This window comes from Hipposideros armiger, unplaced genomic scaffold (assembly GCF_001890085.2).
Source record: "Hipposideros armiger isolate ML-2016 unplaced genomic scaffold, ASM189008v1 scaffold_11, whole genome shotgun sequence".
Lineage (NCBI taxonomy): Eukaryota > Metazoa > Chordata > Mammalia > Chiroptera > Hipposideridae > Hipposideros > Hipposideros armiger.
The window spans coordinates 2,065,302-2,088,849 of NW_017731361.1; the positions used below are offsets into that span (position 1 = coordinate 2,065,302).

Here is a 23,548-nt window from a genome sequence, read left to right on the forward strand (position 1 = left end):
TTTTTCTTTAAAAAAACGGCATCTACGTAAAGGGATTTATGACTAAAATTGCTTATTTTTCTACAGAGTTGTCTGCTGGTTCTCAGCTTGAAGAAGATTCTGCAGTCCTTATTGATCCTTTTTCTTGGCGTTACCATTTTTTGAAGCAAAGTTAACCTAGTTTTCTAGTTTGAGCTTTCTTTTTGGCCATCTTAAAAAAAGATTTTTTTTTTTTTTTTAAATCTAAACTAGACAAGAGATAGTTCTACAATGTCCAAGTCATTCCAGCAGTCATCTCTCGGTAGGGACTCGCAGGGTCATGGGCGTGACCTGTCTGCAGCAGGAATAGGCCTTCTTGCTGCTGCTACCCAGTCTTTAAGTATGCCAGCATCTCTTGGAAGGATGAACCAGGGTACTGCACGCCTTGCTAGTTTAATGAATCTTGGAATGAGTTCTTCATTGAATCAACAAGGAGCTCATAGTGCACTGTCTTCTGCTAGTACTTCTTCCCATAATTTGCAGTCTATATTTAACATTGGAAGTAGAGGTCCACTCCCTTTGTCTTCTCAACACCGTGGAGATGCAGACCAGGCCAGTAACATTTTGGCCAGCTTTGGTCTGTCTGCTAGAGACTTAGATGAACTGAGTCGTTATCCAGAGGACAAGATTACTCCTGAGAATTTGCCCCAAATCCTTCTACAGCTTAAAAGGAGGAGAACTGAAGAAGGCCCTACATTGAGTTATGGTAGAGATGGCAGATCTGCTACACGGGAGCCACCATACAGAGTACCTAGGGATGATTGGGAAGAAAAAAGGCACTTTAGAAGAGATAGTTTTGATGATCGTGGTCCTAGTCTCAACCCAGTGCTTGATTATGACCATGGAAGTCGTTCTCAAGAATCTGGTTATTATGACAGAATGGATTATGAAGATGACAGATTAAGAGATGGAGAAAGGTGTAGGGATGATTCTTTTTTTGGTGAGACCTCGCATAACTATCATAAATTTGACAGTGAGTATGAGAGAATGGGACGTGGTCCTGGCCCCTTACAAGAGAGATCTCTCTTTGAGAAAAAGAGGGGCGCTCCTCCAAGTAGCAATATTGAAGACTTCCATGGACTCTTACCGAAGGGTTATCCCCATCTGTGCTCTATATGTGATTTGCCAGTTCATTCTAATAAGGTGAGTTAATGCAACAGATGCTTCTAATTTCTTTTACATTGTAGTGTCTATTCTGTATTTACCTATATCTTTTACTCTAATTCTGTAGTCTGATGACACTAAGTTGATCAACAATTTTTATACTTTTGAGAACACTTTATTTGGAAGGTAATTGTTTTTTGAGCATTTTAAACCAGGGCTTTACATTAATACAATCTGCCTAGATTACTTCTGGCCACAAAGCTGTCATCCACTGGGATTATCTTGTTGGTTTTTGGCATCAATATGTTCTTCTTAATCATATTTAAGCAGTTTTTTGTCTGCTTTGTTGAATTGTTTTAAGTATTTTTTTTTTTTGCAGTCAATGTGCCTCTGCCATTCAGGATGCTAGATTTCAGCTCTCCATCTGTCTTGATTGCTAATTTGTATGTAGTAAAGATGGATTCTTGAACAATTCTCTTTTTTTTCTTATCTGTGGCTACAGGGAAAGAGTTAATGTAGAGCCCTGGTGTTTGTTTATGTTTCATATTTTAGATTAGTTCATTCTTCCTTTTTTAATTTCCCTTTAATGCAAACTCTCATACTATGACTGGAATTTTCATCATTTTTTTTCTCCTTTTCCACAACTTTCTTAAACATACTTCAAAACTCACTTTTTATTATCCCATATTACATCTATCCCTTTAGAGACTTGGAAAAATCCACTATTGCAGTCTCCTGCTCTGTGTTTCCTCATAAGCATATTCTTTTTCTGACTTTAGGCTTAGACTTCTGGTATAGTCATTTGAGGAAAAAAAAAAGATATAGCGAATTCTCCTTTGCTTTAATTGTCACATCTGGCAAAATGGGAACTTTTTCAAAAAGCCCTTTTAAATACGTTGTCCTTTCTCTTTCAGTGTTTCAATTTTACTTTCTCTGATTTTTTTTTTCAATATACAGTGCAGTTGACTTAAAGTCAACATTATAGCACTTGACTAGCTTGATCTATAATCTGACCATCCATTTTTCCTGATGTGCTGTATAGTTAATTCTATTTAACTGGAACATGTTGCTACTATGAAATTGATCTGATGGTTACTGGTACAGGGTTTTTTATTTACAGTAACATCTGGAAAGGTCGTTTTCTTTTCATATCTATCCCTTTTAAATGCATTTTTTAGTGAGTTTTGAGTAAATCATACAGATCATTAGAGATTTTGTTTTTAATCTGTGTTTGCATCAGTATTTTTGTCTCACATAATAGAAAAGACTTCTTATATTTGAATTTGGAATACTTTGAAAAAGTCTTTAAAAAGTAATTCTTAGATAAATATGTATTTCTATAATACAAAAATCTTTTGCACTAATGTATAAATAGTTAAAGTACACAAACAAGGAATATTTTAATCTTTATACCAAGATAAATTAACATCAATACTAAATTTAAGTTCATAGATAAATTTTCACATAAGACACAACCCCAAAATCATAGAAATTAGGACATTTCGTTTGGTTGGTGTTTTTGGTGTTGTCTGTTTTTCAAATTTGTTGGATATACTAAGTATATCATGGAATTTAGTTTTTGTTCAGTACTAAACTTCAAGTTCTAGGTCTGATGGAGGTTGATTTAATGAAGGAGTTCCATTAAACTTTGATGACTGAATTTTTTCTTTTACTTCTTACCTATTTGCAATAATTGCAATCTCTAAATTCCAAGGAAAACCACTAGTTACATTGTCTCAAATGAAAGTGATTGTAAGGGACTTAAAATTTTTCGTTCTGAAGTCATCAAAAATCAAAACCTGTTGTTGGAAGTATGCTTATCCTGACTTTGAGCAGTAATTTAACCTTGTTGCTTGCACATAGAAAAAAGTTGAGTAAAGGAACACAAAAGGAAACCATGAGAGGACTTGAATCAGAGAAAAATTTCTATTTTGCATATATGATTATCTTTTCCTCCAAATTTTGTTACCTTCTAGTTCCTGTACAATGATATTAATAAATAATGATAGTAAATGGATCTAAATTAAAAGAACAATTTAAAAATATTTGATGAAACCTTGGATTTAATAGTAAGGATACCCTACCTAGTGCAAGAGGTACTTTTAACCTGTAAAAATGCTTAGGCCCTTATTCTGTCAAAATATTGGGAACATTTTAAGAAGTATTTTAGAGGCCCTTTGTTTGGTTTACAAAATTTATTGGACCAATTTAAGAAGTTGAAGTACCTGGATTTTCAGTGTAGTCTAGTTTCCTTTAAAAAGCTAATGTTTTCTGGGTATCTGCATTATTGAAAAAATAATTAAATATTCACGTTTAGTGGTGGTCCTTACTCGTTTTATAGCTTATGTAGAAACAATGACTTGAGAGAAAAATTCCTGTGTTGAAAGTAGATAGTGAACATTTTTTAAACATTTAATCCTGCTCTCTGGTATTGCTGCATAACTTGGAAAATCTGTTCTTTTTACTTAGTGGTAATGTTAAATAACCTACCTGATCAAAACTTCTTAATATGAAGTAAGAAGCTCTGAGTTGAAAAACATCATCTAATTTGTCATCGTTTTTGATATTTTAAGTGACTTCCAGTGATGGTGTTGCTTTTCTTTCTAGGTCATTTTAGAATGTGAAGTGGCTTTTCTGTACAACCTCAAATTCCTTTCACTTAAAAAAAACTGCCCTTTCGCTGTCTTGTCACTTGCATTCATATTTTTCCTTTTAGTATTATTCTAGAAGCCCTTAAGTTATTCTTTATTCTGCCATTCCAGAAGTGTTTCTCCAAATTATCCTTTCTTTATATAACTTAGGTATCTCAAAGACATCAAGGCGAATGTAGTTTTCCTACAGAATTTCTGAATTCAAAAAATGAATCCTTATTCTTTTAGAAATCTGATGTGAGAGTTACTTCAATGTAGAATCCAAGGATATAGGGTTTTTTAAAAGCCCTTTTGACTCTTAATCCTCACCTTAAACCAAACAAGAAAAGTGTGATAGTACAGATTAGTAATGAGTGTGCTTGGGAGATTTGTAAACGATTCTTTGATCTTGGCCTGCCTTCTAGTAGTTTGAAAGGATCAGCCACTTTTATCATAAGTTTGAACTTTTAAAGGGCATTGGGATTGGATATAAATAATTTCTGTTCAACTAGATACCCTTTCCATCTTCTATGAATTAGAAGCATGCATAATAGGGTAAAATTACTCCATTCCCAACACATTACCTGTCAAGAATATTTTATAAATAAAATCTGAGAATATTTTTAGTTCAGAAAATTCTAAGTTAATTGTTTAATCCCTCTTCTGAATTTTGCAGGCTTTACCTATGGTGCCTCTTGCTTGTAGCCATTTTAAAAGTAGCTTTCAACAAGTCGTGGTCTGTTGCTTTGCAAGTAAAACCTTTTTATATCCCAAATATCTGGTTGTAGAGCCAGTTAGAGAGATCTCTTTTGTCTTTTAGTTCCTTCGCTCTTAGCCATTATTTCCAAAAGACAACCTAGCTTTGAGAGATAGCTCTTCAAGTTCTGAGAAGTGACATTCTTTTTGAATGTGTTCCATCTTAGTTCTCTCACGGGGTTTTAGTTAATTCTATTATGGCATAGGTATGTATATAAACTTGTAATATAAATCCGTTTTTAAAAATTAGGATCCCATTTATAAAATATAATTCTAAAGCTTTTCAAAAAGGTATCTTGTAATTTGGTTCCTTGTTTTAGTTCAGCTCTGAGACCCTTTTTAAAAACATTTTCTGACCACGTTCTATATTCCAAATATAATTGTACTAGCTAGTGTGAGTATTAGAAAAGTTGCTTCATTTTGTGGGAATTTGTAAAACAATAACACGTGTAAAGCAGGAATTGTAAAATAAGCTTTATAAGCAGTGTAATAACCACCTTTTTTTGAGCACTTCCTATGTGCCCAGCAATATTTTGATAAGCAATCACCTTTATTAATTCATTTACTTTTCACAAAACCCTAGCAGAAAATTGAATCATAGTGAATTTACATACTTTGTACTAGGGATTCATGTCTCTAGCAAGTGGCACCTTGGGAATGGAACCCAAGCCATGGCAGCAGAACCTACTTTTCCTAATAACTCTTATATTACCTAAAACATTAATCATTTATATGTGGATTTTTAACTAAAGAAATGAAAATTTATTTACATAAAATAAGGAAAATTAATCCCTTCACATTTAAAAAAAAAAAACCACAAAGGAGCAAATATTGGCTGAATGTAATGTTTTCCTCCCCAAAAGTTGAAAACAGGCATTCATGAAATTTGCTTCTTTATTTTTGGGAAATGTGAGCTTAGTTTTTTGATAAATGAGGAGCATTTTCTAGAAAAACCATTCATGTTGAATCAACTTAGCTTCTAATGTCTGTAGTATACTTGGAACATACCTCAAAAGACTGGATGAAATTAAACATTCTATTTTTAACTAATTTTCACACTTATAGCATATATTTTCTAGAAAAGTAAGATATAAGCATGGATGTTTTGTCATATTTAGAGTACTATAAAAAACAATTCTAATACAACATGAATAATTTAGTTTGGTCTACAGCAGAAATTAATGTCTAGCTGATCTCAAGGTCAGTTACTATTCTTGATCTTTATTAACCCTATATCTTTTCCCTGTAAAGTCTATTAGTATGTTAACCAGGTTACCCAGTTTTTCCAAGAATGTGCATGGCGTATTTGAGGGCAGGATCAAGCTATAAGGATTCAGAGAAATCGATTTAAGTTAGTTCAGTGTGATTAGTGAAAGGGCAGATGTTTGTACAACCTATGATATTACATATAGATTAACATCCTAGAGTTTAAATGGTTCAGATGAATTTTTTTAACTTTATTTTTGTTAATTCTACTAATTTACTTTGCTGCAGGAGTGGAGTCAACATATCAATGGAGCAAGTCACAGTCGCCGATGCCAGCTTCTTCTTGAAATGTAGGAGTTTGAAATACCTTTAAAGCATCCTTATCATGAATCAGAAACAGCCATTGATTGGTTTTTGGGAGTTCATCATTTACTTGTAACATCTACATTGTTATTCCTGCATAGTTGATGCTGTCCAGGCAATACTAATTACAAACAAAATGTTTAGATCTGAAGTCTTAATAGAATATTAGATGCAGTGATAGTGGTACTTTGTTATTTGATATTATTTCTAGGGTAAATAAACATTAGCGCTTTATACAAATTGAGAGAGTTTTTAATAGACTTAAAGATAGCTTTTGATGCATAGAATATAGTCATAACATTCTCAGTAACAATACGTGCTTTAAAAATACTGAATATACAGAAAGGGTGGGGGAGTTGTTAGAAGTTACAAATTAGCTGTCAAGCAAAATCTTTCAGGATGTATTTTTTGCTTTTGAGATACCTTTGGTTCTGAGTTTAAGCTGCTAGAATGAAATTGAACTCCTGAAGAATCTCCCTACCTACGCAGCACACACAATACCCATTGTTCACTGGAATGGCAGTTTTCACATATGCCTAGTTCTGTTGAAGCTGTCCTTTCTTTCTAGTGCCACAATTCAACTATGCTCTTGGTACTTAACATTGGAGAAGGAAAACCTGTGATTACAAGTCCCTGTTTCCCTACATAGCCCATATTTCCAGTTCCTCGTACAGAATGTTTCCTGCTTATGACTTAAATACAGAAAAAAATTTAATTTCAGCATACATTGCCTACATTTTCAAGCAGTAGAGAACACGTTTGTTTTCATTCATGTGAATTTATTTGGAGTTCTGAAATTTTTCTTTGGAAATATATATATGACAATTTAAATTGTAATATTTTTAACACTTATACTCTCATACTTTACTAATAAATAATCTCTATTTTAGAGGCCAAACAAGGCTACTTTGTGAAAAGGACAGTTTTATTTTAAAGTTAATTTTCTGGTCTTTTTAAAGCTACCCAGAATGGAATCCTGACAATGACACAGGACACACAATGTAAGTTAAACTCTTTAAGCTATGGTTTGTAAAGGAGATCAATGTAAGGAATTCAGGTTAAACTTTAAACATTTCATAAAACCTTTTCTGAATTATTTTTTATTGACTGAGGGTTTGCTAAAAGTCACTGGGTGAAAGAATTTTTAGGCACTATTTTATGTAGTACTTTTTATTTTATTGCTATTATAGATTTTTCCCTAATTACTTCACACATAAATGCCCCTAAAGATTGCAATCATAGTCATACAAGAGGTGCTTTAACAATAAGGCTTAATTATTTCTGATGGATACTTTCATCATGCTTATTATATTTTATGCCTTCACTTTACTAGGGGTGATCCGTTCATGTTGCAGCAGTCTACAAACCCAGCACCAGGAATTCTGGGACCTCCACCTCCCTCATTTCATCTTGGGGGACCAGCAGTTGGACCAAGAGGAAATCTGGGTGATTATAAAATTCATTAATTTTCCCTAAGAGCTTTTACCGTAAAAATAAAAAGCAGTGATTATAGGCAAAAGAGGGCTCATTAAAATGTTACTTAAAAATATTCATGTTTGAAAGATGTTCATTTTTCAGTTGAAATAGTCTGTTATAGCAAAATAAATATAGTATATTTATTAGAAGACTGAAAAAGTATATTTTCCCCCATAAAGGTGCTGGAAATGGGAACCTGCAAGGACCAAGACACATGCAAAAAGGCAGAGTGGTCAGTAATACAGCTCTTGGTTTCATTGTATTTGTTGTTTTGGGAATGTGATTTGATTTAAATAAATCCTTGCTAATTGAATCTGTGTCATAGTTCTTACTATAGGAAGACTAGTATAGTTTGAAAGCCATCAGGATTTTCTGTGACTTCGATAAAAGTTAAAACTTTAATTTTCATATGCCCGTAGTCTAGAGATTGCATCTTGCTATCCAATAATGTGCACAGTGCTCAATTTAAAAATCAGCGCTGACTGTTTTCTGAAACTTTGAAATCTACCCTACCACACTGACATTTGATTTCCTCTGTAGTTTTTAAATTCTCTAGAATGTTAGGAGTTGTTATTTTAAATAACCTGTTCTGGTTAACATTCGACTCTAAAAGTTCTAATGCACAACCTATTTCATGTTGCTTTTAAAGAGACTGATTGACTTGATTTTTTTTCCTAATGTATAGGAAACTAGCCGAGTTGTTCACATCATGGATTTTCAGAGAGGGAAAAACTTGAGATATCAATTATTACAGCTGGTGGAACCATTTGGAGTCATTTCAAATCATCTGATTTTAAATAAAATTAATGAGGTATGAGTTTAAAGGTGTATCGTATTTATTAACTACTAATATGTTTCTTAAAGGGATTACATAGTTTTGCATTAGAAAAACAACTCAATGTAATCTTAAATCATCAGTTGGAATGAAGTAAAGGAAAAAAGCCAATAGTTGAAGTATGTTAATACAGAGGGTGCCAAAAAAATGTATACACATTTTAAGAATAGAAAAACCTGTATTAAAATGTAATGCTTTGGGTGGCCAGAGGGCTCAGTTGGTTGGACCATGTGCTCTTAACAGTAAGGTTGCTGGTTTGATTCCCACATGGAATGGTGGGCTGTGCCCCCCGCAACTCGTAGATTGAAAACGGCGACTGGACTTGGAGCTGAGCTGCACCCTCCACAACTAGAATGAAAACAACTACTCAACTTGACTGAGATGCGCCCTCCTCAACTATATAAATTGGAATAACTACTTGACTTGGAGCTAATGGGTCCTGGAAAGAAACACTGTTCCCCTTACCCAATAAAATCTTTTTTTAAAAAAAGTAATACTCAGTGTATATTGATAACAAAAGATAAATACAAGTCATGTGTATACATTTTTTTGGCACTCTGGTATATAGTAAGTTCTCCCTTAATGTCATCAATACCTTTTTTAGGTGAAATGACAAAATGAAACCAGTTTTACCACAGGCCAACTAATGTAAACAAGAGTTAAGATGGTTATAATGAAATGTTATCTGAGGACCTGCTGTAATACTAAATCCTAGTACTGATGGATAATTAGTAACTTTATAAGTTGTGGTTCCTAAGCAGTAAGTTGTAATCATTTCAAACTTTTACAGAATTGGTGCCAAATCATTATTGCAAATCTGGGCATAAATGATAGTTTTGGTAGCATGAAGATAATAAAATCTGAGATGACCTTTAATAAAATTGCTTAGCAAGTTAGCAATGATGGTTTTATTCTGTTTTTAGATTCTTAAAAGTGCTTTTTATTTAATGATTAAGTATGTCTGGGAAAGACTTTCAGCAATGTGTGTTTGAAATGTGTATGTGCTTTGGTGCAATTTCAGGCATTCATTGAAATGGCAACCACAGAAGATGCTCAAGCCGCAGTGGATTATTATACAACCACACCAGCATTAGTATTTGGCAAGCCAGTGAGAGTCCATTTATCCCAGAAGTATAAAAGAATAAAGGTAATATTTAGTTTTTCCAGATTTGTATCACCAATCATTTAATACATCCTTTTAATGTTAACCTTAGCTATTTAAAATTGCTGCTAATAACTAGGATAATATTAACTTGCCTTTATGGTTTTGTTTTGTATTTCTGTTTATTGGATTAAAGAAACCTGAAGGGAAGCCAGACCAGAAGTTTGATCAAAAGCAAGAGCTTGGACGTGTGATACATCTCAGCAATTTACCCCATTCTGGGTATTCTGACAGTGCTGTCCTTAAGCTTGCTGAGCCTTATGGAAAAATAAAGAATTATATACTGATGAGGTTGAAAAGTCAGGTAATATACATGTAGATGATAATTGGTGTTTTGTTTTTTTCTTCAACTGGGATTATACTGTTGCTTTCCATATTATACATGATTTTTTAAAATTCATTCTGCTTATTTACAGTATGTTGAGTAATATCTTCTAAGCTTATTACTTTTAATTTTTTGCAGAAAGCCTGCATATAGTGGTTTAATATTTGGTGCTACTTTGTAAATTCGACAAGTTGCCCTTATTTTATTGGGTGACTCTGTGTCTGTGTCTCTGTGCTAAAGATTAAATTTTCCTATCAAGTGGTTAGAAAAAATAATTACTAAAGTTCTATACGATTTTCAGAAAAATACTATCCTTTCTAATAATAATTATTTATTTTTTTTAAAGGCCTTTATTGAGATGGAAACCAGAGAAGATGCGATGGCAATGGTTGACCATTGTTTGAAAAAGGCCCTATGGTTTCAGGGGAGATGTGTGAAAGTTGACCTGTCTGAAAAATACAAAAAATTGGTACTGAGGGTATGTAGTACTTGGTTCATCATCATTATAAAGCTTGTTTCCACATATTTCAAGCCACAACATTCTTATAAACATTTTGATATGCTAAGAATATAGGTTTTAGTGTTGAAAGAGCAACCTTTTCTCTCTTTCTGGTCTTCCTCAGTAGCAGGAGATTTTTTTCTGATGATACATAAAAGCAACTTTATTGCTCTTGTCTATTGTATTTTAGATTTTATTTGAACAAAGTTCTGCTACCAAAATCTTGATTATCCTCTGTTCTATTTTTTTTGTTTTGTTTTGTTTTTTTGTTTTTTGTTTTTGTTTTTGTTTTTATTGGGGTATTGGGGGGAAGGGAACAGTGCTGGGGAATTGGGGGAAGGGGAGCAGACAAGTTGCTGTTGTTTTGTTCTTCAGTCTAGTTGTGGAGGACATTGCTTCACTGGCCTAAGTTGGCACCATCATTGCTCTCTTCCCGGGTGAGGCAGATCAGTCGCCGGCTTCTGGACGGCCGCTCACTGCAGCTGCTGGCCGCTCTCGCTGGCTGCTGGCTACACACGGTAGCCCATGGCAACCCGCTGCAGCCTACGCCGACTCACGGCAGCCCAGCTCCAGGTTGAGCTGTTGTTCAGCATCTTAGCTGTNGGGCAGTGTCACTGGCCCTCATATGTGGGATCCAAACCGGGGCCCTCTGGCGTCCCAAGCCAGTTCTTAACCATCGCGCCACTCGGCCGGCCCCTCTGTTCTATTGAAATGTTGATTATAATGAACTTCTGATTGTAGGTAGCTTAAATTCTTAAGTATGGTTACAGGGATTGCATAAACTTAGATAATTAAATAAAGGATGGTAATTATTAGTTAATTGGATAATTATATGTTCTGCAAATGAATATATTTTAATACATTTATTTAACTAATGCAAAATTTTGTCTTTTAGATACCCAACAGAGGCATTGACTTACTGAAAAAAGATAAATCCCGGTAATTCATTCTTTGTGTGTGTCATATAAAGACTAGTACATTAAATTTTGTTAAACTCAGAATTAATTTAAGTTGTATCTTTTTTATTCAGAAAAAGATCTTACTCTCCAGATGGCAAAGAATCTCCGAGTGATAAGAAATCCAAAACTGATGGTTCCCAGAAGACTGAAAGTACAAATGAAGGTAAAGAACAAGAAGAGAAGTCAGGTGAAGATGGTGAAAAAGATACAAAGGATGACCAGACAGAACAAGAACCTAGCATGCTTCTTGAATCTGAAGATGAACTACTTGTAGATGAAGAAGAAGCAGCAGCACTGCTAGAAAGTGGCAGTTCAGTGGGAGATGAGACAGATCTTGCTAATTTAGGTGATGTGACTTCTGATGGGAAAAAGGAACCTTCAGACAAAGCTGTGAAAAAAGATGCAAGTGCTTCAGCCACTGCAAAGAAAAAGCTTAAAAAGGTAAAGGAAGATTGTATATTAACCTATTTTAGTAGAAAACTAGATCAGATAAATGTTTCAACTTATTTACCCTAGTAGTATCAGATTAAAGAGAATTAGAAAAAATCAGATATAAACCACAGTATAAACATTTTAGTCTAAACTCTGCAATAAATAGATTAAATAGGACTTCCTATTATAGTTGCCAAAAAATGTCAGCTCACAAAGAACTTTTTAGTTATGAAAGAGAAAGACTTAAAAATACATATACTTCTATATTGTAATGGTAGTAAGTACTTGTAGGCAGCTGTATACTTTAGCTTGTTTTAAAAAGAAGGGGTATGAGTTTTCAATAAGTTAATTGACCAACGATACTTAAAACATTTTGCCATTCAGTCAGTTGTTGAACTTGAAGAATTTTTTTATTTGAGACACATAAGCTTGATCAGATACTTCATTAACTTTTAAAACATTTTCCTTGGAACATGTTGCAAATAAAAGAGCATACCAGGTAAATAAAGGCAAAAAAGCATATCAGGTGTGGATATGAATATAAAAATACATACATGGTATAAAGAATAATAAAACAAAAGACCCTTGTATCCTGACTACCTGGATTAAGGATTAGGGCATTTAAAATGCCTTTGGGAGACCCCTTATGTTAAATGGCTCTTGAAATGAGACTTTTGTAATTTTATTCTATTGGTTTCTTTTAAGTAACGTTCAACCATTAGAAAACTAATTTTTACCCCCAGGGTTTGATGGTTTGGTCAAATAACTTAGTCTTAGGTTATTTTTCTGTCTGAAGTGGATGATTGTGTAATATGTTTATACTCTTAAGAGCTTGTAATTGTTGTAAATTTTTCTAAGCTCTTTGTGTGTGCTAATTAACTTAATCCTTATAATAACCATAATAACCTTTGTTATCCCCATTTCATGAATGAGAAAATTAGGGCATGGAGAAGTTCAATAAATTGTCCATGGTTATATTGCTTATAAGTGGCAGAGCCAAAATTTAAAGCTAGGCAGTCGTGCTCCAGAGCTTGATTTAAAAAAAAAACAAAAAAACACTGTTTTAGATTGTGTATTCTCTAAACAAAGTTGTATCGTAAGATACTGTCTTCCAAAGGACATTATTCAATTACTTAAATCAGTTCTTTGATACATTCCCTAGAAGCAAAGAAGTGTCAGAAATTGGAGGATATGCGTGTCCTCATATTATTGATTTTCTGCTCTTTGTGTGAGGCAAGCCTTCAATTATTTAGTTTTAAAACAAGCTAAGTTTTTTAAAAATCAATGATTTTGGGGGGAAAAGGAGAAAAGTCAGTATTTTGAGAGAATGAGTCAAGACAAAGACGCTATCCCTTTCCGTTCAAGTAAAACAAATGGAAGGGATGCTGCAGGATAATTGTTGCAGAGTAAATTTGTCTTTCTTAACAGCGTCGTTTCCCAGGGAGTATGGAAGGTTTTGTCACTCTAGATGAGGTTGGTGATGAGGAAGATTCGGAACTTCAGAAACTTCGTAAATCGGGCATGGCATTTAAATCTGGTGACAAAAATGATGATGGTTTGGTTGAAATTAAGGTGGACAAGGTCGAGGAACTTGATCAAGAAAACGAAGCAGCGTTGGAAAATGGAATTAAAAATGAGGAAAATACAGAACCAGGTGCTGAATCTGCTGAGAATGCTGATGATCCTAACAAAGATACAAGTGAAAACGCAGATGGCCAAAGTGATGAAAACAAGGAGGACTATACAATCCCAGATGAGTACAGAATTGGACCATATCAGCCCAATGTTCCTGTTGGTGAGATTTAAGGCTTTGTTCTTCCCCTCTCAACCTCCCCAAACTCTTATTAAATAAGATTTTTAAATTGGTCTTACATAAGCTCTGATAGCATTTAAATTTATTTCTGTACAGAACAATTTGTAAATCTTAATTGATATATTCTCCCTTTTCTTAACCGAGTCTCCTGATTTTGTATTATCTTTTGTTACCATTATGCAATATGTTCTTTTTCTCCTCATAAAGGTTTCTGAGAATTTCACATCGCTTTTTGTTTTGTTTACCTGTTATATTTCTGCCTTTTTAAGAGTATAAATAGGTGGGACCTTACACATCAATTAAATACAACTCAGTTAATTTAACTAATGTCATTTTTTTGGTTTAATTTTGTTTTAGCTTAGGCCTTATTGGATTGAGAACACTAATTAAAATATTCAGTTTACTGAATTTGTAAGAATGTATGTTTGTGTTCTAGGTATAGACTATGTGATACCTAAAACAGGGTTTTACTGTAAGCTGTGTTCACTCTTTTATACAAATGAAGAAGTTGCAAAGAATACTCATTGCAGCAGCCTTCCTCATTATCAGAAATTAAAGGTAAGGCTAAATCTTACAAGAGATCTTTAGTGAAAACTAACAAATCATGTAAGCTTATAGAAAATAGAATGTGTATATCTTTGGATCCAGAGATAACATTTTTTTCTTTATTGATGGGCCTTAAGTAGTTTAATCAATTCTAGAAACATCAATTCAGCCTCTTTCTATAGTACACTAATTAAATGATAATTTAGTAATATCTTTGTTATAAATTCTGTGATAAAATTAAAGTCATTTAAGTATTCTCAAATGGGTGTTAGACTGTAATTTCTGTAATTTGGAAAACACTAGAGACCTGAAGACAAGTGGCATAATATAAAGCCTTTTCTTAACTTTATAAAATGGCATGTCTTGTCATTTTTACGTTGATTTTAAATTATTATTTAGTAATAATTACACTCTTCAGTAAGTCTTATGACCCAACAGCATATAAAAATAAAGGGATAAATGAATAAAGGGAACATAATAAATAACAAATCCCTGTTTGGTATTAGTGGTTTCTTTAAGGACTAAGCATTGAAACAAGTAATGGGGGGAATCTTGAAAGTAGGAGTTAAAGAACTCATAATTGTAGATAACTTGGTTTTTCACAAGTATTCATTCATCAAAATGTTCTGTGTGTTGACTAGATGGATAAAGATAGCATTGAATTTAGGAAATCCAGTTCTTGGGTGAATCACTAGTTTTAAATACAAGTGTTCTTTGCTGCCTATACATATCTTACCATCATGGATATGAAAAAAGAATGGTGGTTATTTTCAACAGTAGGAGCAATCTAATAGATTTTATCTGATTTGACATTAAGCTGTTTGGGGGCAGAAACTATATGTGTTACCTAGATATATACAAATATTAAAGTGTTCTCTGCATGCTTGATACTTTATAAAAAATGTCATGCTTTTGATGTTTTACATTAGTTTTTGTTTTGTTTTTTCTTTTTTGTACTTTCATTAATGTCTTAACAGATCTCTTGTGTCCAGGAACTCTAGAAGTTACAGATCTAATACAAGGGTTAGCAAGCTACACTTGCAACCCAGTCACAATCATTCATTTAAGTACTGTCTATGGCTGCTTTTATTGTATTAACGGCAGAAATGGGGTAGTTAAAATAAAGACCGAATGGCCCACAAACCTAAAATATTTACTACTGGCCCTTTAAGAAAAATTTGCCCACTTGTTTTAGTGGAAGGGGCATTGAATAAATGCATGTCATTTGAACTTATCTATGTTCTTGGAGTTTTGGAGTAGCAGTAGTTCTTCTATGTCACTGTGGTCTTGTTTTCTCATCTCTATAGGTTAGTGTTAATTGCACATTGAAATAACCATTTTTCACATTATACCATTTTTTTCCCCCATGCCTTATTGTGCTGTCCTAAACCAGTTGTGTTTTGTACACTAATAGGAATAACTGAATCTTTAAAATAGTGATAAGGTTATATAGTTTAATTACACTCAAACCCCCAAATTTGGATAGAATATTTCATTTTGGAATTAACCCATTTATGTACCTCTTAAGTGACTTAATCCCTGTAATTCTTTTTATCTTTTCAGAAGTTTCTGAATAAACTGGCAGAAGAACACAGGCAGAAGAAGGAAGCTTAAGATGTGCAAGAAGCTTAATGATTTCAAAGAAAATAGTGGTTCTTTGTTTTTAATGTTAACCTTTTTTAAATACAATATTGGTAGTTAGAAGAAACTATTGTACTCTTTTGTTTTAGTGGAAAAATAATAGATGTCTGTTCATGTGTTAAGTGTTATAGCAAAAATACATACACGGTTAAGTTAATGAAAACTTGTTTTTTGTTATATCAGAATGGTAACAGACAGAAGTACTTTGTAGAGACTGACTTCGTAAGCTACTTAAGACAACTTGCACCACTAAGAAAAAGATGCATAGAACTATTCAAAGAAATGAAATTTAGTAGTTCTAAGCTTCAAAGAAATGTCAAAACTTTTAATTCCATTCAATAAAGAACAAAAGCAGTTGTATTTTTATTACTTTCATCTGAAACATTCCACATTTTAATCTGAGCCTTGCAGACTTTTCATTTGGAGTTTGAAGCTTTTTTGGTTGCATTTCATTTTTGGAGAACTTCATTAATGTGAGATTAGCGATTAAAATGCGGGTGCAGTTTTCTTTTAATGTTATGCTGTTGTTTAGGTAATAAGAAACATTAAGTAATTGGCTTTAGATTTTGTAATTTTTTCCCTAAGTTTCTGCTAGATTTCGTATTCTAGTAGTCAATGTATTTTCAGTGAAATGTAAAAATATTCCCGTTCTCCTTGACCAGTATTAATTTCTTGAGACCTTATTGCTTGTCACTTGAATCCTGTAGCTGTCATACATCTGGTATAAGCAACATTTGATTTTTGAAGTGTGTAGACCATCTCTTCATATTTTCAAGATGTAATTTTACATTTCTGCATTTTTAAAAACAGTTTGGCCATAATCTAGACGCACGCTTCTAATTCATATACCTGCACATGTGACCTTTGTGAACAGAAATTTGCATGTATAATCTGTGTTTACTTGTAACTTTCTGATTATATACTGCTTATATCTGTGGATTCAAGTTTCTGAAGTGAATACCAATAAAAAAGAACTTAGGCCATGTTCATTGGTTATACATGTTTGGAATGTTAACCAATATATTTGTCAATTGTGGTTTTTATTCACTTTTACACTTTTTTGCATGCTTTAACAAATTTTTTCATTTTTAATCTAGAGTGTTCTAAAGACTGCTAAAGATTTGAGTTTTAAAGTTTTGGGTGCTGGTGGATTTTTTTGTTCCTGTTACATAACAAAATGGCTATGCATGGTTTTTTCAGATCTTGGGAGTTTTAAAATGCTCAGGGCCAAGAAATAGCAAGCGCTAATGTTTAGGCATATATATCTACGTAGTTGACAGTAGAATTGGAAATAACACGGAACATCGAGAATTCCAGAAGCCTTTTCAAAATATGTTGGGATTCTTGTTATAACAGATTATGTTATCAAAAATTTTTAATTTAAAAAATAAGAACTTCTAGGAATTCTTTTTGAAACTTAGGTCCAAGTGTATTAAAGGATATATATCAAATAGTTGGATAAAATTTCATGGTCTACTTCTGAAGGCCAGGTAGTATTTTTTAATGTAACATGAACAAAAAATCCTTGCCAATTTAGTTCTGCAGTTTAATTTTGGCCTTTACTAATTACCCGCTGTTGTTTAATTCCAACTTGTAACTAACAGCAGCAACAATGCATTATGTGTACAGTGGAATTCCTAATTGTTTCCTGTCAGTGATAGCTTTTTTCCATAAGTCCTACTTTGTTGGATGTACCAAGTTGTAGAAAAGAATGTTTAACAGCTTAATTTGGTAACATTTAAAAAGCAGAAAATCTCAAACTAGTGATAAATAAACCTGTAACAGCTCTTTTCCAGATTATGGCAAACCTTTATTTAATAACATTTCTATTTAAAACCTGCTATAAAGTTTAAGAACATTTTTCCCACCTCCATTTTAGCTTTTAAGCTTAGTTAATCCTATGTGAGGGAAACTTAGAAACAACTTGAGTTTCTTTTGCAATTTTTTTTAAACCATTGCTGATAAATTTAGGATCAGAGGATGACCCTGGATGAATTTGCTAGCTGTAGTATTGACTATTCAAAATATAATTTCATTTAAATTGTACTAATGTGGTAGGTAAATTACTAGCCATAGAGTATACTGCTGTCTCCTCTAAAGATTTTAAGTGGTATGATTCTAAGGAACTTTATAAGATAATTCTGTGAATTCCTTCTAAGAGGGAGAGCTCTCACCCCCCTTCTTTAGAGCAATGGGGACAAAAGGAAAATATACATTAAGTATTATGGCAGGTATTAAAAGTTTTGGGGGTTTTTTGTTTTGTTTTAAGATTTTGGGGAATTGGGGGAGGGGAACCGGTAAGTTGCTGTCCTTTTGTTCTTCAGTCTAGTTGTGGAGGATGGCCCATGTTGGTATTACCATTATGCTCTTCCCAGGTGAGGCAGCTTGGTTGCTGGCCACTGATTGGCCGCTCACAGTGGCTGCCGGCTGCTCACGGTGGCTTTACAGCAGCCCACTGCAGCCTATGCCCTCGCCGGCGACTCACCAGCTCAGCTGTAGAGGGCGCAGCGTCACTGGCCCTTGTGGGATCTGAACCTAAACCCTGCTGCTCAGAGCTAGCGTCCCAAGCCAGGTGTTAATCAATGCACCACTCAGCCGGCCCAAGAGTGCATATTTTTTGCCTGGCTTTGTTAACAAATTTTTGGTATCTTTTTAACAGTAAAATGCAACATTACCATGAGTGCAAAATAGTAACAAGGCTCATGGTGTGTAGGAGAAACCTGCAGGAACACTGCATTTTAAAAATTCAGAATAGGGCCGGCCGAATGACTCAGTTGGTTAAGAGCTCGCTCAAGAATTTGAGTTCTGAGCAACAGCAGTTCGATGCCCAGCCCTAGCTGAGCAGCTGCTGAGCTGCCAACAGGTGGCAGGATGGCTCAACTTAAAAAAAAAAATTAGTAACAAAACTGGTAGAGTCTCGAGGCTATTCAAGACAATTTGCACCAGTGTTTGGAGCAGCTCCCTGTACTCTTCTCTTGGTCTCCATAGAATGTGGCTTATAGCTGAAAGTTCAAATGTTGAAAGGTAATGAGTTTGAGATTTTAGTCTCTGGCAAGGATCCTTAACTGTTGAGGTGAGGCTCAAGTGCCCCTTCACTTTGATGCAAACAAGTCCTATGAATGTAGGGTCGGGCCGAGATACTTTTAGACTTAGTGGCTCTCAAATGTTAGCATGCCTCAAAATTACCTGAAGACTTAATTGAAACATTGCTGGGCCCTGCTCCTAGAATTTCTGATGTGCTAGGTTTCAGGTGGGCCTGTCTGCATTTTTAACAAATTACAGTTGTGATGTCAAGGCTAGAGACTACACTTTTGAGAAAGATTTACCTATAGCTGAAGTGTTTTTGCTAGGCAATTGTAATCAAATGCCCAGTTTAGGAACTATTGGCTTTGAAGTACTGGTTCCAAAGCTAAAACTAAGGGTAACACTGGAAAATAATCACCATTTGGGGGCCTGTGCAAATCAATTTTTTTTTAATCAATGAGATCACATTTCAGAATCCTGTATACTCTTCCCAAGTCTATCCTTTATTTTTTGCTCAGAACATTTAAAAGTATTGAAATTTTCTGGGAACCTACTACAATTAGACATTTCAAGGAAGGTTAGTGGGACAGAAACATGGAATCTTGAGAATTCACTGTTTTGCCTGGCCAGAGGTTTTTTATTTTCAGTTCCTTTTCTACTGTGTACCACTGTTAATCACAACATATAGGAACTAATAAAAAGGTTTGTTAATGGCTAGTTTGCTGAAGTTTCAAGTGAACAGCAAAATGGAAATAGCTACCTCATTACTCAAGTACATCTAACTTGCTGATTAATAAACTTTACAGTTGATAATAGTCAAAGCTCAAAGTGCTACTTACTAGGTAAATGAAGATATTAAAAGGTTAAGTTGAAAATTTCTGGGTGAAAAGGTAGTATATGATTAATTTTTTAAAGGCACTATATTAAAGGATTTCTGTTAATTTTTAGCCCTGGACTTTCCTTGAACTTAGAGCTCTGGCCTTAAAATGTTTGTAAAATTTTCACCTAAGAGCTCTGTAAATCTCAGATGTACAATAGGAAATAGGAAAATTAAGTGAAAAGGAAAAGGGATAATAGATTGGGTATACTAGACAAAAGTCAATAAACCTGTCCACCCCGATACCAGCGTGTCTAATTTTTTTATGGGCTTGTGTGCCATTTTGTTTTCTCATAGAAACTGCAGTCCATGGAAAATATGCTGTGTGCATTATAATTTCGTGTCCTGAGAGCCTGTGGAAAGAGGTTGCAGATTAAATGATTGGTGAAATTGATACTTCCTGATTTTTTTTTTAATTATTAGGGGAGGGGAACAGACAAGTTGTCCTTTTGTTCTTCAGTCTAGTTGTGGAGGACATCACTTCACTGGCCCATATTGGTATTATCATTGCACTCTTCCCGGGTGAGGCAGTTGTGCGCCTGCTGCCGGCTGCTCATGCTGGCTGACAGCCACTCATGGTAGCCCACTGCAGCCTACACCGTCGCCTGCGACTCACGGCAGCCCAGCTCCAGGTTGAGCTGCTCACCATCTTAGCTGTAGAGAGCACAACGTCACTGGCCTTCATGTGGGACCCGAACCGGGGTCCTGTTCAGAGCTGACGTCCCAAGCCAACTCAACCAATGCACCGCTCAGCCAGCCCTCCTGACTTTTTTAAATGTACAGTTTAGTGGTAATGCGATCACGTGCAACCGTCACCCATCCCCATAACTTCATCTTGTATTACAAACTAGACCCATTAAACAGTAACTACCCTAGATACTTTTTTTTTCCAGCCCCTCACAACCATCATTACAATTTGTCTTTGATTTTTGACTACCTCATATAAGTGGAATCTGCAGTATTTGCCTTTTATAACTTGCTTATTTCACTAATGTACTCGCTTCACCTGTGATGTAGGAGTGTACATACTCTGCCCAGCTTCTAATATAATAAAAGTGATCATAGGGACAAGGCCATTACCAAACCATAAAAAGGAGATTCATTTAGGGTGTGATTTTTTTTCCCCCTCTCCATAAATGGAATTCAAGTTTTCATAGACTATAAATATAAAGTATACGGAAGACAGTTTTACCTTCAAAATTTGACCACCTAGAGAGATACTTGCATTTATACCTACACGTGCCTATGTGTACATACTCGTAATGTTAGAACATATGTGCTGTTTTGCAACCTGCTTTTTAAAAAAATGTGGGTTCCACATCAATGAATATAAATTTAATAACTATAATTCATTTAGACGATTCCCTATTGATGAGCTTTTGATTGTTTGAATATCCTTACGTCTTTACATATGTCCAATGTCTGAGCTGACTATACATTCACTGTTTGAGTCAGAACTACACATTCTACATTATAAAAACATCTGCAGGAAGGTGGTAGTTAAGAGTGGGAAACTGTTCACAGCCATCCTGTGTCTTCACTATAATCCTCTTCTGATTCCTACAACTTCCATCTCAAGTTAGGGTTATTACTACCTGAACCAAATATGAATCCCTGCAGTATCTAAACTGTGGGCCTCTGATACTCCCATTGCAGTGTCCTCATACACAAACATTTTAGCCTTCGCACTTCTTAAGGTGTTAACAGTGTTTTCCACTTATAGACCATCACCACTATCCAGGTATATATCATGAACCCCATTTTGCAAGTGAGCAGAGGGTCTTTGGGAGGATATCCAGAGGATACTAAGGAAGTACTCTGGGCCCATCAAGCCTCCTCGTCCATAATGGTGAACTCACTGTGAGCTGGGATCTGAGATAACCCCTTTGTGTGAGGAGGAAAACAAATCCTTCAAATGGTTCAGATTAAGATTCATCAAAGGCTTTCAATATTACCAATATAACCAAGTGGTCTGTGTTACTAAGTAACAAGTTCAATTAATCATGATTAGTTTCTAAGAGTGTCCGGGTTATCTACACATTATCTAAATTCCGTTTTGATTTTGTTCTCCCTCCTTTTCATTGCATCTTCCAGCCTAACGGTGATAGCTTATCTTCCAGGTTCCTTGGACGAATTATACTTCACAGACCTGTAAAACAGCACCATCTCCTTCCTCCCAGAGCTACAGCAGGCAACAAAGTCAGATCCTCCCAGTTTAGGGTACAGATCCAAATGGGGCTAAAGTAGTTGACTCAGGGGTTATGGCAGAACAAACTATGTTCATTTCTTTGAGGCTTTGGACTTTCAATGAATGAAATGGCCCTAATGAGGATTAGTCCTCATAGATTCAAGCTTTCCCATGGAGAGGACCTTTTTTTTTTTTTTAACTTTTAGTAGATAGCAAATTTGTTCCTTTTTAAAAATTTTTTATTGGTGAACGGCCATGGTCATTGGTTATACATTGCTTTCATGCTACAATGGCATAGTTCTGACTTAAGGAGGGTGCAGCTCACAGTGGCCCATGCGGAGATTGAACCGGCAACCTTGGTGTTATCAGCACCAAGCTCTAATCAACCGAGCTAACTGGTCACCCCCAAATTTGGTTTTATAAAATTCAAATTTTAAAAAAGTAAAGTGGTAAAAGTCCCTAATTTTCCTTAGAGGAAAGACATAAGTTTTTGTGTGTCCCCTTTCAAATATAATGTACACACATTCAAACATCCAATTTTTAAAATTTATTTATTTTTAAAGATTTTATTGGGGACGGGGAACAGCATTGGGGAATTGAGAGAGGGAAACAGCCCAGTTGTCCTTCAATCTTAGCTGCGGGTGGGCATAGCCCACCATCCCATGCGGGAGTCCAACCAGCAATTTTGTTAGGAGGACATGCTGTCACCAGCTGAGCCATCCTGCCACCTGTTGGCAGCTCAGAGGCAGCTCAGCTCAGACACAGCTCACTGGCCCATGTGGGAATGGAACCGGCGACCCAGTTGATCAGAGCTCGCCCTCTTAACCAACTGAGCCACTCGACCAACCCAAACATCCATTTCTTGTACACTTACTATACACTGTACCTTGATTAGTGTCATTATATATATTAATTAAATTATATATAATATATAATAATATATAAATTAAAGATAGCAAGGAAGCATGCATTGAGTAATGTATAGAGGTCAGTGCATCCACAATCAGAACTAGGAAGTCCTTGGATCCTGAGGTCTCACAAGGGTATTTCCTCCCTTGGCCACCAAGAAGATTCCACAGTCGGCCTGGGATCCAAATATACATAATTTGCGTCTGGGTAAAGGTCTAGCTTCAAAAAGTGTGTGTGCCTCCATGTGTCTGAGTGCAAGTGCTAGTACATCAGTTAGTGTGTCACTGTGAATTTATATTAATTTGTTGTTTCTGTGTTTATGTTCCTGTGTCAGGATCTATGGATGTGATTCGGTGCTTGTCACTGTTAATGTAACACCGTGTGTCACGTTTGGTGTGTGTGTCTGGGTGTTTGAGTGCGCTGTCGTCATCTAGATGTTCCTATTTGATGTCAGTGTGTTTGAAGTAACCGTTGCTGTCTGTGAGTCCGAGTCTGTGCATCTTGTCAGGGACATCTTCGGTGCCCAGCTTTCCATCATTCTTGAAAGATGAGCTGGTGTAGGGACATTGGGCCGGCCCCACTCTGGTCTCCCAGAGAGAATGCGACAGGATTCCCAGTATAACCTGCGACCGCCAGGGTACGCTGAAAGGCCCGTTGCGCATGCACATGCACACTTGTGCCACCTGGGAGACGAGCACTTTGAGGTCGCGCGCTCTCTAGTGGCCTTGGACAGCAGCGCTGACTGAACGAGGGGGCGGGGCCGGCGGCGGAAGTGAAGTCACTTC

At 35.3% G+C, this 23,548-nt stretch overlaps 1 protein-coding gene across 10 annotated transcripts in view; it reads left to right on the forward strand.

The window, feature by feature from the left end:
* Window positions 1-17,560, forward strand: part of MATR3 (matrin 3) — a 45,899-nt gene extending 28,339 nt beyond the window's left edge. For 3 of the 10 annotated variants that reach the window (XM_019662065.1, XM_019662060.1, XM_019662071.1), the window contains 14 exons: window positions 67-1,161; window positions 6,003-6,064; window positions 7,037-7,078; window positions 7,411-7,523; window positions 7,733-7,785; window positions 8,239-8,364; window positions 9,410-9,535; window positions 9,687-9,854; window positions 10,222-10,353; window positions 11,270-11,313; window positions 11,405-11,774; window positions 13,338-13,560; window positions 14,015-14,136; window positions 15,688-16,784. In XM_019662065.1, coding sequence (XP_019517610.1) covers window positions 250-1,161; window positions 6,003-6,064; window positions 7,037-7,078; window positions 7,411-7,523; window positions 7,733-7,785; window positions 8,239-8,364; window positions 9,410-9,535; window positions 9,687-9,854; window positions 10,222-10,353; window positions 11,270-11,313; window positions 11,405-11,774; window positions 13,338-13,560; window positions 14,015-14,136; window positions 15,688-15,738 — 2,544 coding nt within the window. In that variant the 5' untranslated portion in view covers window positions 67-249 and the 3' untranslated portion in view covers window positions 15,739-16,784. Of the gene's footprint in view, window positions 1-66; window positions 1,162-6,002; window positions 6,065-7,036; window positions 7,079-7,410; window positions 7,524-7,732; window positions 7,786-8,238; window positions 8,365-9,409; window positions 9,536-9,686; window positions 9,855-10,221; window positions 10,354-11,269; window positions 11,314-11,404; window positions 11,775-13,193; window positions 13,561-14,014; window positions 14,137-15,687 lie in introns of all 10 variants that reach the window. The other 7 variants (XM_019662038.1, XM_019662044.1, XM_019662053.1 and 4 more) reach the window with 5 other exon arrangements.
* Window positions 17,561-23,548: the final 5,988 nt, after the last annotated feature.